We start from the raw sequence: 14,400 nt of genomic DNA on the forward strand, positions 1-14,400 counted from the left end.
TGAGTTTAAAACTCAAGAAAAATGGAAGAGATTTGGAAGAAGAACACAAGAGTTGCAAAAAGGGAAGGTCGGAAGCTTGCTGTGGCCGAAAATGGGAGAAAGCTCGCCCATTTCGGCTAAGTGCCCCTTTTTATAGGTGGCTGGCCAGGCCACGTTCGGGGGCCGAAAGTGCCTCCGCATCCATGCAATGTTCGGCGGCCGAACTTGACTTTCGGCGGCCGAACCTGAACTTCCCTAACTCATGCTTTCGGGGGCCTAACGTGCCTCCAAAACGCATGCATGTTCGGCGGCCGAACTTGACTTTCGGCGGCCGAACCTGGGTTTTCCTCCAATGCTATTTTTCATGCAAAAACTCATTTAATTTCATACTTAAAACCATTAAAACATGAAAACATTTTTATAAAACATGATTCTACCCTTCTAGAGGTCTCCGACATCCGAGATTCCACCGGACGGTAGGAATTCCGATACCGGAGTCTAGCCGGGTATTACACAACCGGTTTTGTGGTGCCAGCGGACTTATTTTCGAGACCAGTTACCTACCTCATTGAGGTCTTCGTCTCTTCAACCGGTTTTGTGGTGCTAGCGGTGCCGACAGTCTTATTTTTTAGACCGGTTACTTACCTCATTGAGGTCTTCTGATTTTATGATCGGGGCTTCCAGGTTTATTAGCCTTGTTTTTGCTTTTAAAATTTATATGTAAAATAAAAGTTTGCATAGAGTATATGTAATAAGAATACTCGTTAATTTGAACAACAAGACATTTAACTTCATATTTCAACTGAATGCAAAATATTAATTTTGTCCAACTATATTATCTCATATAATTCCAAAGAATCTAATAAATAATATTTCTCATACATTAATCATTCTACATTTTTTAATTCTCATAACAACATGCTTAAGCAAATACTACTATTTTTAAGGAATTCATACCAATATTAATCACCAATAAATTTTTTTTAAGTTGTTACTAAAATACTATCATGTCCAAGCATATATTCAAAAGGACTACTGTTTGAAACTAGTTATAATGATAAAAATACTTTAAACTAAAGAGGTAACTGTGTAGTTTGGCTAAATCGCGCATGTCACCTCTCTTTCACGTCTGGTGGATTGCCCTTGTGTCGCATTCTCTTCTCATATCGGCTTCGGCCTTTTTCTGACTTTCACCGTGTAGTTTTCAGATGTCATTAGCGATTATTGGATCTTTCACCATCTCTCTTCCATTTGGTTCTTTTTTATTGTTTGACTATTAGCTTTTCTTGATTTGCCATGTGGATCTCAACGGGTTTTATTTAGAAACTCTGGCGATAAGATAGTCTCATTCGTTCCCACAGACGGCATCAACTTGATAATGCTGAGATTCGGCGGGGTGTCCAAATGAGGACACCTAGAGAGGTGTTTGATTCGCTGTGTGGATCATCGATCAGTGATCAGTTCGTTGGGTCTCTCCATACTTAGTTTTGAGGAAGGGATCATGTCAGATGAAGAAGATGGTCATGGGTCCATCGGGGGAGTTTCCGATGTACCTTTCGATACTCAAGTCAGATATGAAATTTTAGTGGAGTTAAGGGAAGTAAAACAGAGAAGAGAAGACCTCTGTGTCACGGAGAGAGAGAGAAAGGTCCTTTTTCAGAGAAGAAGAAATCCCTTTTTTAGGGTCAATTCGATGTATAAATACCTTTGGATAAAGTTGATGTCTCTGGTGTCGTGTTCTATTCTAATGGGTCAGGGATACTTTTGTGCAAGTGTGTCAGGCAATACATTAATTATGGATTATAGGACAATAAATACAGAATTGACAGTTCATACCCTCTATATATGCACTTATGATCCTTATGCTATACCAAGGAGGTGACCAGTTCATAAGAGGTTGGCATCTTTACCATGACTTTGTTAGATCGTGTCGAGCTCATTCGATCTATATAGAAATGAGCTCCTTCCGGTTATTAAGGTCGGCCATGTCGGTGTTCAAAATCTTATTATAGTACGGGATTTTAAGGAGGTCAGTTTGTCCGTCCTCTCCAATTTTTTAGGAGGTCGTTCTGTCCACTTCGAATTTTGATAAACTCATGAGTGTTGTTAGTCTAATTTTTTGTACTCAATAGACCGTATTTTTTACTGTCCGATCTAATTAGATAAAAAAAACTTTCTATTTACGTATATTCGTATCATGATTTTGAAAGGTTATATTTTTTACAGGTTATTAAAACTATACAGTAGAATAGAACAGGTTGAACCTCCGGTCACTTCATAAGCTAAGATGTCTGAATCAGACCGTGCTCCCTCACCTCTTATCTTTTGAATCCGCCTACTAGTTTTCCACCACCTTTTTTTCTATAGGTACATTTTGCAAAAATCAAATTAAATCATAAATTAAAGAAATAAAATATTTTAATTCAATTTCATTAAAGATATATATTAAATATATATAATTGCACGACATTTACAAAATTTAGGTTATTTCAATTTGTTATTATTTTAAATAAAAAATTAAATCCAATCAAATAAATGAAAAATTAAAATAAGTTTACCGTTTAATTCAAAATGTGCTCAAGCTTACCATGTTGAGTGTACCTAACTCAAAAGTTTTTGTATGTATATATACTTTTCTCAAATCAAAAAATATTTTTCAAATATTACATGATTTATTTATTTATTGGATAAAATTAATATGTGACAATAGTATGATATAAAACATAAAAAACTAAATAAAAAGTAATAGTACCACATAAGATATTGATGATATTACGTGTCATCACATTTCTCAAAAAATAAATAGGTTGTGGGACATAGAATATTATATAATATTTTATGTTATATAATTTTTTTAATTTTGTATGCCCTCACATTATAATATATCAATTTGTATTTGATGATGAATGAAAAATTGAGTGGGTGGTTGTCATGTACCATTTTTTAAAAATAAACATATTTATATACAATATATATAATAAATTAAATTTAAATATATAATTATTACATATACAATAATTATTAATTATAATAAACTTTACATGAATTTATTATTATCGATAGCTATAATATAATCATTATTAATTATATTATAAATTCTTTTATAACATTACCATATGTAAATTTAAAAACAAAAAAAATTCTGTGGTCTGCTGCCCGGTCTCGGCTTCGACACTACATCCACAAATATTATTTTTCCTATTCTGACAAATACTTGGATAAACTGTTGCGTGCCTTCGCCGGGCCTATTTCTATCCACCAAAAACCTTATATTGCGCTGCCTATTTGTTGTTTATCCTCCACAATGTTGACTTCGATTCAATCCGCAATCCCATATTATTATTTTATTATTTTTCTTTTTTATTGTTAAATAGTATATTTAATTTTAATATAATTTTAATTAATTAATTATATATTAATATAAATATTTAATTAAATAAATGTATAACTCAAATAATACTGTAAATTAAATCTAAAAAGAATAATAAAATAGATAAGAGAATATAAAATAAATTGAGTAATTAAAGATTCTCTAAAACCAAAATAAATTGATTATTAGAAAAACAAAAATAGGATTAATCCAAATAATATTAGCTTTATTTCAACGCATGGAGTAGTGAATCATGACAAACACTCTAAAAACGTAAATTCAAACTTTTAAATCTTTCATCAATCAAATTTTTAAAAAAACTGCATGACTCTTTATCCCTCGTTTATTAATCAAGTAGTAAATGCATAATAGTAAAAAAAGAAAAAAAAAAAAAACAACTGCATGGCTTTTCGACCAAAAAGCAAAAACTGCATGGCTTGGAAGGACGATTTGGTAAATACGGCTTCATAATTATCTGAATGGAATAAAATGATTAAAATAGTTCAGAAAAGGTCGTCCTAACATTGACCCCACCCTATCATCCTTTGACTTTAAACAAAACCCACTACTTACATGCTAACTTGATGCATTACATTTACCGACCACCTTCCTCATCAACCCCCAAAAATTAAAATAATCATCGGTCTAGAATAGACCGTCACCGCCAATATTAAATACCGCTGTCACGTTACAAAATATCCTTATTAAAAAAATATTAATTTTATTAGCTTTATCTAGCAGGGCAAGGAGGGGCCCATCTGAGAAGCAGGCTTTGAATTTGATTGGGCTAAGTAAGATGAATTACATAATGACCCCTCAAGTATGATAAAAACAATTAAATCAGTCTGCATTATTTGAAAATGTAATAATTTCATTCCTCAAATTTATTTCCGGGAAATTGAAAATGATAATTACTGAAATTATACATTTTTTTTATTATATCCATTTTTAATATAAAATGGTAATATTAAATTTTCAAACAAAAAATATTAGTAATAATATATGATTTGAATTAAATGTTAGAGATAATTTGAAGTTTTATTTAAAAAATAAATTATTAATAAAAATTTATGTTGAAAATAAAATAAAATAAAACATTCTATTACATTTAAAATAGAATAGAAACACAGGAAAAAATTATTAGACGGGTGAAATATATAAAATGAATTTTGTCGGTGGGTTCATTGATTTTTGATAAGCTACTAAGCTAAGCTAAAGCCAAAGCGCAATTTGCATTGCACGGAACCCCTGTATTTAGACTTTAGATTGTGACCAGAGGCCGAGAGCTTATCTCCATAGTAAATCCTCAAGCTTTCTTATCCAGACACTGAAAAACCGAGATTTCTGTCTAGAGTTTCATTTCGTTAGAGATGAACGGCGGCGATGCTTACGGTGCTGTGGAGGCACAGTACATACGTAGACACCATAGACACCAGCCTAGAGAGAACCAGTGCACTTCTGCTCTTGTCAAGCACATTAAAGCTCCTGTTCATCTTGTAAGCTTCATCTTCTTTTCGATCTATACATCAACTTGATGTTTTCTGTTTTTGTTGTTTCGATTTTTTACATCCCGGAGGATTTTAGTGAAACTTTTTTTGTTCTTTTGAATCTGATGAATCCGGATCGGTTTTGGTTGATTTTGCTCCATCTATGATATTTTAGCAATCATTTTTCTTACTTCCGGTCATTTTTCTTGCAATTTTTTTACAACCAAAGAACGACTACTCCCCGCGCCCCCCCTCCGAAAAAAAAAAAATACCGGCGACTGTTTTTCCGTTGCATGTTGGAGGAGGCATAAGGACTTGCAATTTAGTTCCTAGTTTGATTCTTTGTTTTTGGGTTTTTGTTAATTGTTTGGATCAGGTGTGGTCACTGGTGAGGCGATTCGATCAGCCACAGAAATACAAGCCATTTGTGAGTAGGTGCGTTGTAAATGGGGAGAGTGGGGAGCCTGGGATTGGAAGTGTCAGGGAAGTCAATGTTAAATCTGGACTTCCCGCTACCACTAGCACCGAGAGGCTGGAACTCCTTGATGATGAGGAGCACATTCTTGGAATCAAGATTGTTGGTGGTGATCATAGGCTTAAGGTATACATTCCATCCACGTCTTTACTTACGAGAATTATCATATTATGATCCTCTCTCCCTTTTTTTTTTTTTGGGTATATTGAGGAGAAGCTTTTCAGGCCCTGTTATGTAAATTTTGTCCGACTAAAGAAGCTGGATGAAGTCCATGTTCAATGCTTTCTGTGGTTATTTGATGGATTCATCAAATAGATTACTTGATCATTCATTTGTTACATGTCTGACAGTCTGAGAGTTTTGTAGTCTTTTCTGCATCTGGTGGAGTTTTCCCACTGGAGATTTTGCCGAGTCCTTTGGGGTAATGTACACTCGGTCCCCTCATAGGCTGATCCACTCTTCAAGTGATTATAGTTTCCACTTTCCAGTTTTCCAATTTTTTATCTTTGAGTCGAGGGAAAATAAACGAGGAAGTAAAATTAGGAAGGAAAATAAATTTGTTTTTTATCTTTCATGTTTGGTTAAGAGGAAAATGAACAGAAAAGAAAATTTGAGAAGAAAATAATATTCCACTTCTGTTTCTCTCCAAATCTCTCTAAATCGGAGCGGAAGTCAGAATAAAATTTTGAAAATTACAAATAGATCCTCATATTTTGTAGGGTGTTTGAGGATGAAGCTGTAATTGTAATCATTCAAAAAACAACTCTCCCCTCTTTACAAATAGATCCTCATATTTTGTAGGGTGTTTGAGGATAAAGCTGTAATTGTAATCATTCAAAAAACAACTCTCCTCTCTTTATTCAAACATAATAACAAAATTTTATTTTCCCACTTTATTATTATTATATTTTCCTCAATTGTATTCAGGGGTCTAGTTTCTAGAAAACTTCATGTAGAATGAGATGGAATCTGGTGGTTTCTGATCTTGCATGTGCTTGCCAGTTTTGTGGTTATAGGAGCCTTTCTTTTTCTGGACCAGGCAATATTCTAATGCTTATCCTTCTTTCATTCATGTTCTTGTTGGGTTATTTTATTCTAAAGGCCATGACATCACTAGTCATGTAGTGCGTTTTCGCATTGCATTGCACATGGGCGCGCCACAGTTGGTTGCCATCTTTTTATCTTTATGTTGGAAAACTCTTGAATTTGCTTCACCCTTAATGGAATATGATTTGGTGGAATAATATGATACATGCATGCTTGTGGAAGTTATGGTTTTGTAATTATGTGGAACATATCTTGTTCATGTGGGCAGTCCACTTCTCCCTGATGATCTGGGACGAGAACCTGGTCTTCCATGTCATGTATACTCCAAGTGAGTGCGTACATGAATGTGTTGAAGCATGTGCATGTGCATTTGTCGACAAGACATTTGGAATCTGATTTTAATATATTTGCTTTATTGTCTCGAAAATATCTAAACCTTTTGTGATGTAATACCTTTTATTGATATTGTTCAAATTCTCCCTTCCTATTATTTTCTTTATTTTGCAGAACTACTCGTCTATCATGACTGTCCATCCAGAGATTGTTGATGGAAGGCCTGGAACGTTGGTCATAGAGTCGTTTGTGGTGGATGTGCCTGATGGGAACACCAAGGATGAGACATGTTACTTTGTGAAGGCACTCATCAAGTGCAATCTCAAATCTCTGGCTGATGTCTCTGAGAGGATGGCAGTGCAGGACCGAGTTGAACCCATCAACCGGTTCTGAATAGGTGGTTTCTGAATATGTGATGATGGTCTATTAGGATGGCTGTTCCTTTCGAGGGTTCTAATTCCAGGGGCTTTTTAGAGATTGATGGGAGTACTCCACTATTCCCAGAAGTTTTGCGTGCAATGCTGGATTTGCTTTTTCACCTCATGCAGACCCTTTCTGCCTGCTTTTGCTTTGTTTGATTTGCCTCTGAACATCCAAGTTAGGATTACCCTTGCTTTAGTAATTAGGGCCTTGGACAAGTACTCTCAAAAAAGTCCTATGAATGGGAAAAGATCGGCTCTATTTCGCTGTTGCTATTACTAGCATCTGCATGGTGTTGTGTAAATTAATTACAATGACAGTATCTGTAAATATCCATGTAACACAGTTGCCGCGGGGATTTAGGAAGAACTTGAAATAGCAGTGCTTTGTTAATTTTAATTTAACGGCGTCTCTTTAGCGCACTATTCGCTAAAATAATTATTGCTGACCAGTTTTAGTCATGTTATGTTTATGATTTCAATCAATGGAAATACTGAGCTGCAGTCGCAAGTAAAGATACAATTAGACACTGGAACTTGCCCTTCTTTTCTGGGGGTCAATTTACCAGATTGAAAGGGAACTGAAAGGCGCTTACTCATCAAATTTATAACCCATTTGCCACCCTGCTGGGAACGCCGATTATATTCGATCTTTTCTTGTCTTGACGCATGAACAACTGCTTTGTTGCTAGTCAAAGTAGCGAAAATATTGTTCATTGAACTGATATTAAAGTTCTCTGATCATGGCGGTGATGTTGAGGGAAACAACATAAGTGTATAGTTGTAGTGGTGGTTTTGCTGCGGTGGTTTCTATTTCGTTTTAGTTATACCCTTGTAGGTCAGATGTTTCCTATAAACTTAAGATCTCTGAATTTTTCAAAGTGCAGAAACCCAACAAGTGAGAAGGCTGATTGCATAGATTCAATTCAGGAGTTGGTGATCATTTTGAAAGAGAGATGTAAAATTATAATATTTGCCTTTCGTTTAAATCCAATGAGAAATAAAAGTAGAGGGTGAAAAAGTTCTGGTTGAGAATTTAAAATATTGTTCATATTATTTCTTTTTCGTAGTGTTTTTGTCCTTGTGGACCACTAATTATTTAACTGTATAATAAAAGTTTAACCATGTATTGACGCACAGTGATAAATTAAACAAATGCGACTTGTATCATTTTAAATTTTTGGAAAATTTTGTGACATTCATTTTCTAGAAACTCTTCCTCGTGTATCTACCGCACGTGTAAGAAATCTCTGCAACGCTTTAAAGAAATAAGGGCTTATCACTTCAAGAGAATGATACATAAGTTGCTCATTTTCCTCCCATATTTATATAAAATATAAAATATATTATTTATATTTCAAACAAGACCTATATCAAATTTATAGATACATAATATATTATTTTTGTATGCACCAAATATATTTATAATTTTCCCCCAAATTCGGTAATATCTAATGCATATTTCAGAAGATTGTTGCATGACTTGCTAAAACAGTTTGAACAACGAGAAAATAACGCTGACTATTACTGAGAAGCGTAAAATTTTAACTCAGTCCTAGTTAAAAAAAAAATTATAAAACCTTCTATGTGAACATATATAATTATTTTTAAAATATGAATTGTACATCTCATACATATATTTTCAATATTAGGCAATTTCTCGAAAATTAGCTGTGCAAATGAATAACATTTCTCAATACTCTCAACTGGGCTTCAGCATTAGCAGAAAAACTAAAATCATAAAGGGTTTTCTAAGCTGCTATATGAACAACCAAATCAAATAGAAAGTATAAAATTAATATGGCTGATTTTCCTCCTCCCCCGTATTCTCTATTTACTAAAACTTCTTTCAATGTCAAAAATCTATTAAGGACGTAATAATATCAAAATCATAGCAAGCAAAGAGATGATTGCCAAAAAAAATGACTGCTTTTATCCCTTCTCTCCAAAGACCTCAAGCCTGGAGCTTACCAGAAATTGCCCGAAGCCTTGATGGAGAGTGAAAAATGGGTGCCACTCTCAGATCAAGAGACGTTGTTAGCAAGACATAAGACTGTTCATGTCCCCCCATAAGGCTTCCACACTGCCTCAAATATTATGGTGGTTATAGACTACAAACTACAAAGACAATTACCTAACTCCACCAGAGATGACGACGCGGAAGCCCTTGAGGGGAGGTGAACAATCAATGCCTTGAAACATGTGGATAAGAGTTATGACTTCTTGCTCTCCTGATTTGCTCAAGCAAAGAGCCAGAGGCATCTTTATAGGCCACACAAGCCCTCACTCGAGGATCTTTTCATAAGACCCAAAGGCTGGGTCTATGTTCATACGTCTGTACGCATGAGAGGATGGTGGGGCCCTCCACACTTGTGTGCCAACTGCCAACTAGACTAGATCCTCTAATTCTCTGAAAGAAAAATTAGCAATTAGCAATGGCAAGTCAACTAGCTTGAGAGAACAATAAAGCAGATTTTAGCATCCCAACTATATCCAATATCTCGTAAAGTCCACTCAAGAACAATACCTAATCTCCATATCCAGTGGAACATATCTTGTAATCAACGTCCCAATCAGAAAAATTTACACATGCCACAGCATTGATCAACTAGCCTATATTAAAACTTATCCTAACTTATCAGAATATATTAAGAAAATAGAGCAGGTATTTGTGCCTTGGATCTAAATGGTCCGTATTGGCCCATGGTAAAAGGGAGAGTTGTCCTGCACAGCAGACACTTTGCCGCATCTCATCCCCAACATCCTCAAAAGGATGAGTACGAATTTCACCATTCTCTGCATTATACATGAAGCATCTCACTTCCACTGCCACACCCAACTCTTTTAACTTGAAGCTGACAATGTAAAAAGAGGAATATGGACAAAATAGGTAGCACAGAGAATTAAACAACTAATTCCGAACTTGTTAAGACAAAGCCACTTATTTCCTTATCTTGTCTGTTTTAGCAATACGATATATATTGGATAAAAAAAAAAAGAATATGATATACATGAGATCTATATTGTCAGTATTAGAGAAAGTAAAATTGATAAATTAGCAATGACACTACTTTTGAGTTCCCCTTTTCTTTTTTAATTTTTGTGCGGGGGCAGGGGGAGGCCCTTGAATATTAGAAAACAGAAGGCACTGACAAACAAAGCTGAAATGCAACGTTAGATATAGATAAAAAAGAAAAATAGCATCTTTTGATATAGAATGCAGAACATGTAAATCAAGACATGCTTCAATCCACACAATCCCCCGAATAAATTCAAATTAGTCCTCAAACACATAATCAAGCTTCTACAGTACCACAGATAGTGGTAGCATCCAATATGAAGATTACAAGCATCAAGTACCATTTATTATCTACTGCTCCGACTAAAAACAGTAAGTCCAGAAGTGCCCTAGAATTGCAAGCACAGATTTAGTGGTTCTGAACACAATGCCAATAAATCAGGATATCAAAGTTTTGCATTGCAATGAAAAAAAGAATATCTTTCTCAAGGTCTTGTAAATATAATATCCAAAGGAAACTCGAAGCTACATTAGCAACCAGAGGTTATGCAATTGATAGTATTTAGAGACTACCCCTATTAATTCTGCAATTAGCCTAAAACTACCCTGTAACTGTATGTTACAAATTATGGCCTCCCATAATTTTCAATGTGATTATAACCTGCCAACTATACTTAATATAGCAGACAAGTGCACAGCATTAGACATAGATAGCAAGGGCTCACTATAACTGTAGGAATCAGATTCACATCCATCCCATGATAGAGCAAGCCACCATAATACCAAATATCATCACTGGAATCAAAGGCATACAGCAGAATCGGAAGGAAGGAGCATTATCCAGTGAAATAAAGAATATTATGAGCTATACCTCTCTATTTCATGGAGCTTTTGTTCATTAGTCATGAGCTGAATTTCACATCAGTAATAGCATAAATTTCAAATCGTAATGGTTTATTAATTGGTGCTACAGACAACAAAATATCTTATGCTCAATCATTTGACAGATCATAAATGTTTCATTATATCAAAAGCACAAACTATTTCTTACAGATACTGACATAGGCTACAATGATCTGTGTCCATGCAAAGTTTCTTCTGGTGGTTTTGCAAGGTTGGAGAAACCAAACCATCTTTCTAAACTATTCCACAAATTTGACAAGGAAATTTGACTCTTCCATAAATTTAACCCATCTTCCATGAAATCAACCTACCGTGACCACCAAACTAATGATGGCAGCCTATTGGAACTATATCTCAAGACTGGGATATCACGTTTAAATTTTAATGTCTAAACCAGAATTTCAACTCATTTACCAACGTTCCCTCGGCTGGCCATCAGGAAACACAGGAACTAGCTTCTCTTCACTCTTTGTTGACTTATCTAACTGGTTAATTGATCTGCTTACATGAATCTTCACACTTTCCTCATCTTCATCAAAACCTGGGGGTGTATCATTTTCATCGCTCCAATCACCTTCATATTCACCTTCATCTTCATTGTCATCAAGCCCATCGTCACTCATATAACTGTCAATATCAGACCAATCGTCACCCTCCTCACCAGATGCTTCTTCTTGCTTTTCAGTTTCATTTTCAATATTGCCATCCCTCTTTGGAACACCACGCCTTGGAAATCTAGGGACATCAACAAGAGAACGAAACTTCTCTTTGATAAGCAACAAACGGTCTTTGTCTTTCAAATAAGAATTGTGATATGCTTCCCTCAGGAAAACTGAATCCCTATCACCTTTTAAGGACACATAAAACATATCAGGGTGCCTTATTAGCATCCCTCTCACCTGCTGAGAGAATCTGAACTCCTCCCGGAAATGAGTAAGATGATCCACGAGGGTTCTCTTCTCAACGGTGAGACTCAAAATCTCATGAACAACCCCACAGGCATGCTTTTCCTTCTCTGGTGTACCTGATCTCAAATGGGTAAAGTCAGAATAAGGGGATATATAAGGCATGTCTCTGAACTTACAGATTCTTCTCATTTCACCCTTAGAAAGCTGTAGACCCTTGGGCAGCTTCACCCGATTGAATTTTGGTGGTCTATCAATGATTAGATTTTTCTCTTCTAGCTCTCTAGCCCTATTTTCCTCTTCTGATAATTCAGCAGCTGATACTGCAAGCTCAGGATCCCAATGAGTTAATTCTAGTGCAGGGCCCCTCTCAGTTGCAACAACTCTAAAATATTGAGGGTATCTATGACAGATCGTGTCACGAAATTCTGCAGGTAATCCAAGATCAGTCCTTAAATGGGCTACTTTTTCCAACAGGATACGTTTCTCCAATGACATCATCAACAATTTCCTCAACTTAACAACCAGCAAATCCTCCATCTCATTTCTGAGCTTCAACTCCTCCAGGTAGAGTCTTTCCGCCTCAGGCGTCAGTTTGAATTGCAACAAAAAGGCCCCTTCTTCCACAATTTCAAATACAGCAGGGAATTTTTTCAACAAAGCAATAAATCGACGCTGTTTCTGAAGACCCAATTCTCTTCTGTACCTACCCAATTGCCTGAGCGACATAACTCTATCAGGTTGATTGACTAGAATCTTCCTTATCTTCAATACTAATTTAAGTTTCTTGTCCCTTTGAATCACGTTATCAAAGGGAAGCTCTTTTCGTCTCTTTACAACAGCTCTTACCGGTTCAAATGGAGAATGGGTTTTCCTCATGGTACTTCCAAAAGGACCATTTTTCTCTTGAAAAACCAAACTTTTCCCCAAGAACTGCGATTTTTGTCGCTGGAATGTTGAGGTGGACAAATGAGACTTAAAATAGAGTTTGGGTTTTTCAAGAAAATTAGATTTGCATGAGAGAAAGAAAGGTAAAGAAGTAGATGGTGAGCCACTGGATGAAGAAACAAAAATTTTGGGTTGCATGTTCAAGGTCTGAGTATTGGAAGAAGATTGTTACAACTAATAAAATGCAACGAAGTGGCAAGAGAATCAGAAGAGGCGGAAGAAGAAGAGAAACAATTACCTCCTTGAAGTGGATGCTGAAGCTGGTAGTAGGGTTTTGGATGGGCGACCTGAATATGGGTTTATCCGCAAGGGTCAAAACCCTTTGTGCAGATATTTTGCCAGGGCCGTATTTATGATCTTCCTAATTTGGACTAATTAACACAAGGATAGAACGGTCATACTAAATGAATGAAACGTCAGCGTTTAAAACTGACCTGCGGGACCGGCCAAAAGCGGCTTGCCGTTTTGGCGAAATCAAATCTCCCTCCTCATTCGATGCTCAGACAAGGCTTTGGGCGTTATTTTTGGCCACTGCCTTGGAGGGAGTAAAAATGGCGAAGAGGCGAGACAGTGGAGTCGTGCGGAGTTTGGTTCGACGATAAGCCCGCGGCTATACATCCATTCAAATTGACCAATTCAGCAGCTTCGACTAAGTTCGCCAATCTATCGCTATTTCCGTCCTCTTCTTCATCGCAATTCCCTCCATCTCCTTATCCAAATACATACAGTACGGAATCACATGCACAGCAGAAGCCTTGATCAAAACTGATTTGAATTTCCAAGAAATCGTCGGTCTAAATGGATCCTTCCTTGATCATTTTCGCTTGTGTTGTATCCCAAGATTTGATTTGAAGAACTCAACTGAAGTTGGTGATGGTTGTGCCATATTTAAAAACTAAGAGCTGCTTTTATGTTTAGTGCTGTGCTGTATGAGTTCATCCTTTTTCTCTCTCTTGCTAGCCAAGGTATGCTCCAGTAATTAAAATGGCTATCTGATCCATTTTGTCTTCATTGTTTGGGAAGTAGTTAAAAATGAGGCTTTGGTGAGTGGATTAAGGAAATTCCGCTGGCAAGTTTTTTCTTATGATCGGTGCAGGGGATAATATTACTCTTTCTGGGAGTATTCTTTAACAACTTTTGCTTAGTTCAGTTTAAATTAATGGAGTTCCTTGGCCATTTGCCTTAATCGATCTGATTCGAATTTTTTTTTATTTAATCTGCATTTCAAAAAAATATAAATTAATGTTTATTAAATTTTATTGAATATATTTAAAATGATATTTTTCAATTTCACACCACCATGCTTCTTGCTATGCTAGGGAGCCAAGAGTGGCACAATTTGGCCTCTTCCCTCTCCAAACCCAGTTAAAAAGAGTCAAAGATGGGCTGGGCCTTGCTCTAGGCCCTAGCCTGACCTGACTGTTTGAACCTATATAATTATCAAATTTTATTATATGATACTGACAAAAAACTATCATATGAGAAAAAGGATTCTATTTTTAAATATTTTACTTT

At 35.8% G+C, this 14,400-nt stretch overlaps 2 protein-coding genes across 2 annotated transcripts; one reads left to right on the forward strand and one right to left on the reverse strand.

Annotated features, from left to right (window-relative positions):
- The first annotated feature begins 4,550 nt into the window (after positions 1–4,550).
- Positions 4,551–7,510, forward strand: LOC110614695 (abscisic acid receptor PYL9). Its single transcript, XM_021756321.2, has 3 exons — positions 4,551–4,845; positions 5,213–5,437; positions 6,866–7,510. Exons 1-3 carry the CDS (start codon positions 4,720–4,722, stop codon positions 7,082–7,084), a joined length of 570 nt encoding a protein of 189 aa, XP_021612013.1. The 5' UTR covers positions 4,551–4,719; the 3' UTR covers positions 7,085–7,510.
- Positions 7,511–11,059: 3,549 nt separating this feature from the next.
- LOC110614703 (protein WHAT'S THIS FACTOR 1 homolog, chloroplastic) lies at positions 11,060–13,907 on the reverse strand. The gene has a single exon (XM_021756333.2). The coding sequence runs from the start codon at positions 13,021–13,023 to the stop codon at positions 11,443–11,445; it is 1,581 nt and encodes a 526-aa protein (XP_021612025.1). The 5' UTR covers positions 13,024–13,907; the 3' UTR covers positions 11,060–11,442.
- Between the last annotated feature and the right edge of the window lie 493 nt (positions 13,908–14,400).

Source organism: Manihot esculenta, chromosome 1, assembly GCF_001659605.2.
Source record: "Manihot esculenta cultivar AM560-2 chromosome 1, M.esculenta_v8, whole genome shotgun sequence".
Classification (NCBI taxonomy): domain Eukaryota; kingdom Viridiplantae; phylum Streptophyta; class Magnoliopsida; order Malpighiales; family Euphorbiaceae; genus Manihot; species Manihot esculenta.

What these genes read in the sequence shown, in the direction of transcription:
- LOC110614703 (XM_021756333.2), bottom strand. Translation starts at nt 13,023, where the DNA reads ATGCAACCCAAAATTTTTGTTTCTTCATCCAGTGGCTCACCATCTACT.
- LOC110614695 (XM_021756321.2), top strand. Translation starts at nt 4,720, where the DNA reads ATGAACGGCGGCGATGCTTACGGTGCTGTGGAGGCACAGTACATACGT. An exon ending in TTAAAGCTCCTGTTCATCTT is followed by an intron (nt 4,846 to 5,212) that starts GTAAGCTTCATC and finishes TGTTTGGATCAG; the next exon opens with GTGTGGTCACTGGTGAGGCG. An exon ending in GTGGTGATCATAGGCTTAAG is followed by an intron (nt 5,438 to 6,865) that starts GTATACATTCCA and finishes TTTATTTTGCAG; the next exon opens with AACTACTCGTCTATCATGAC.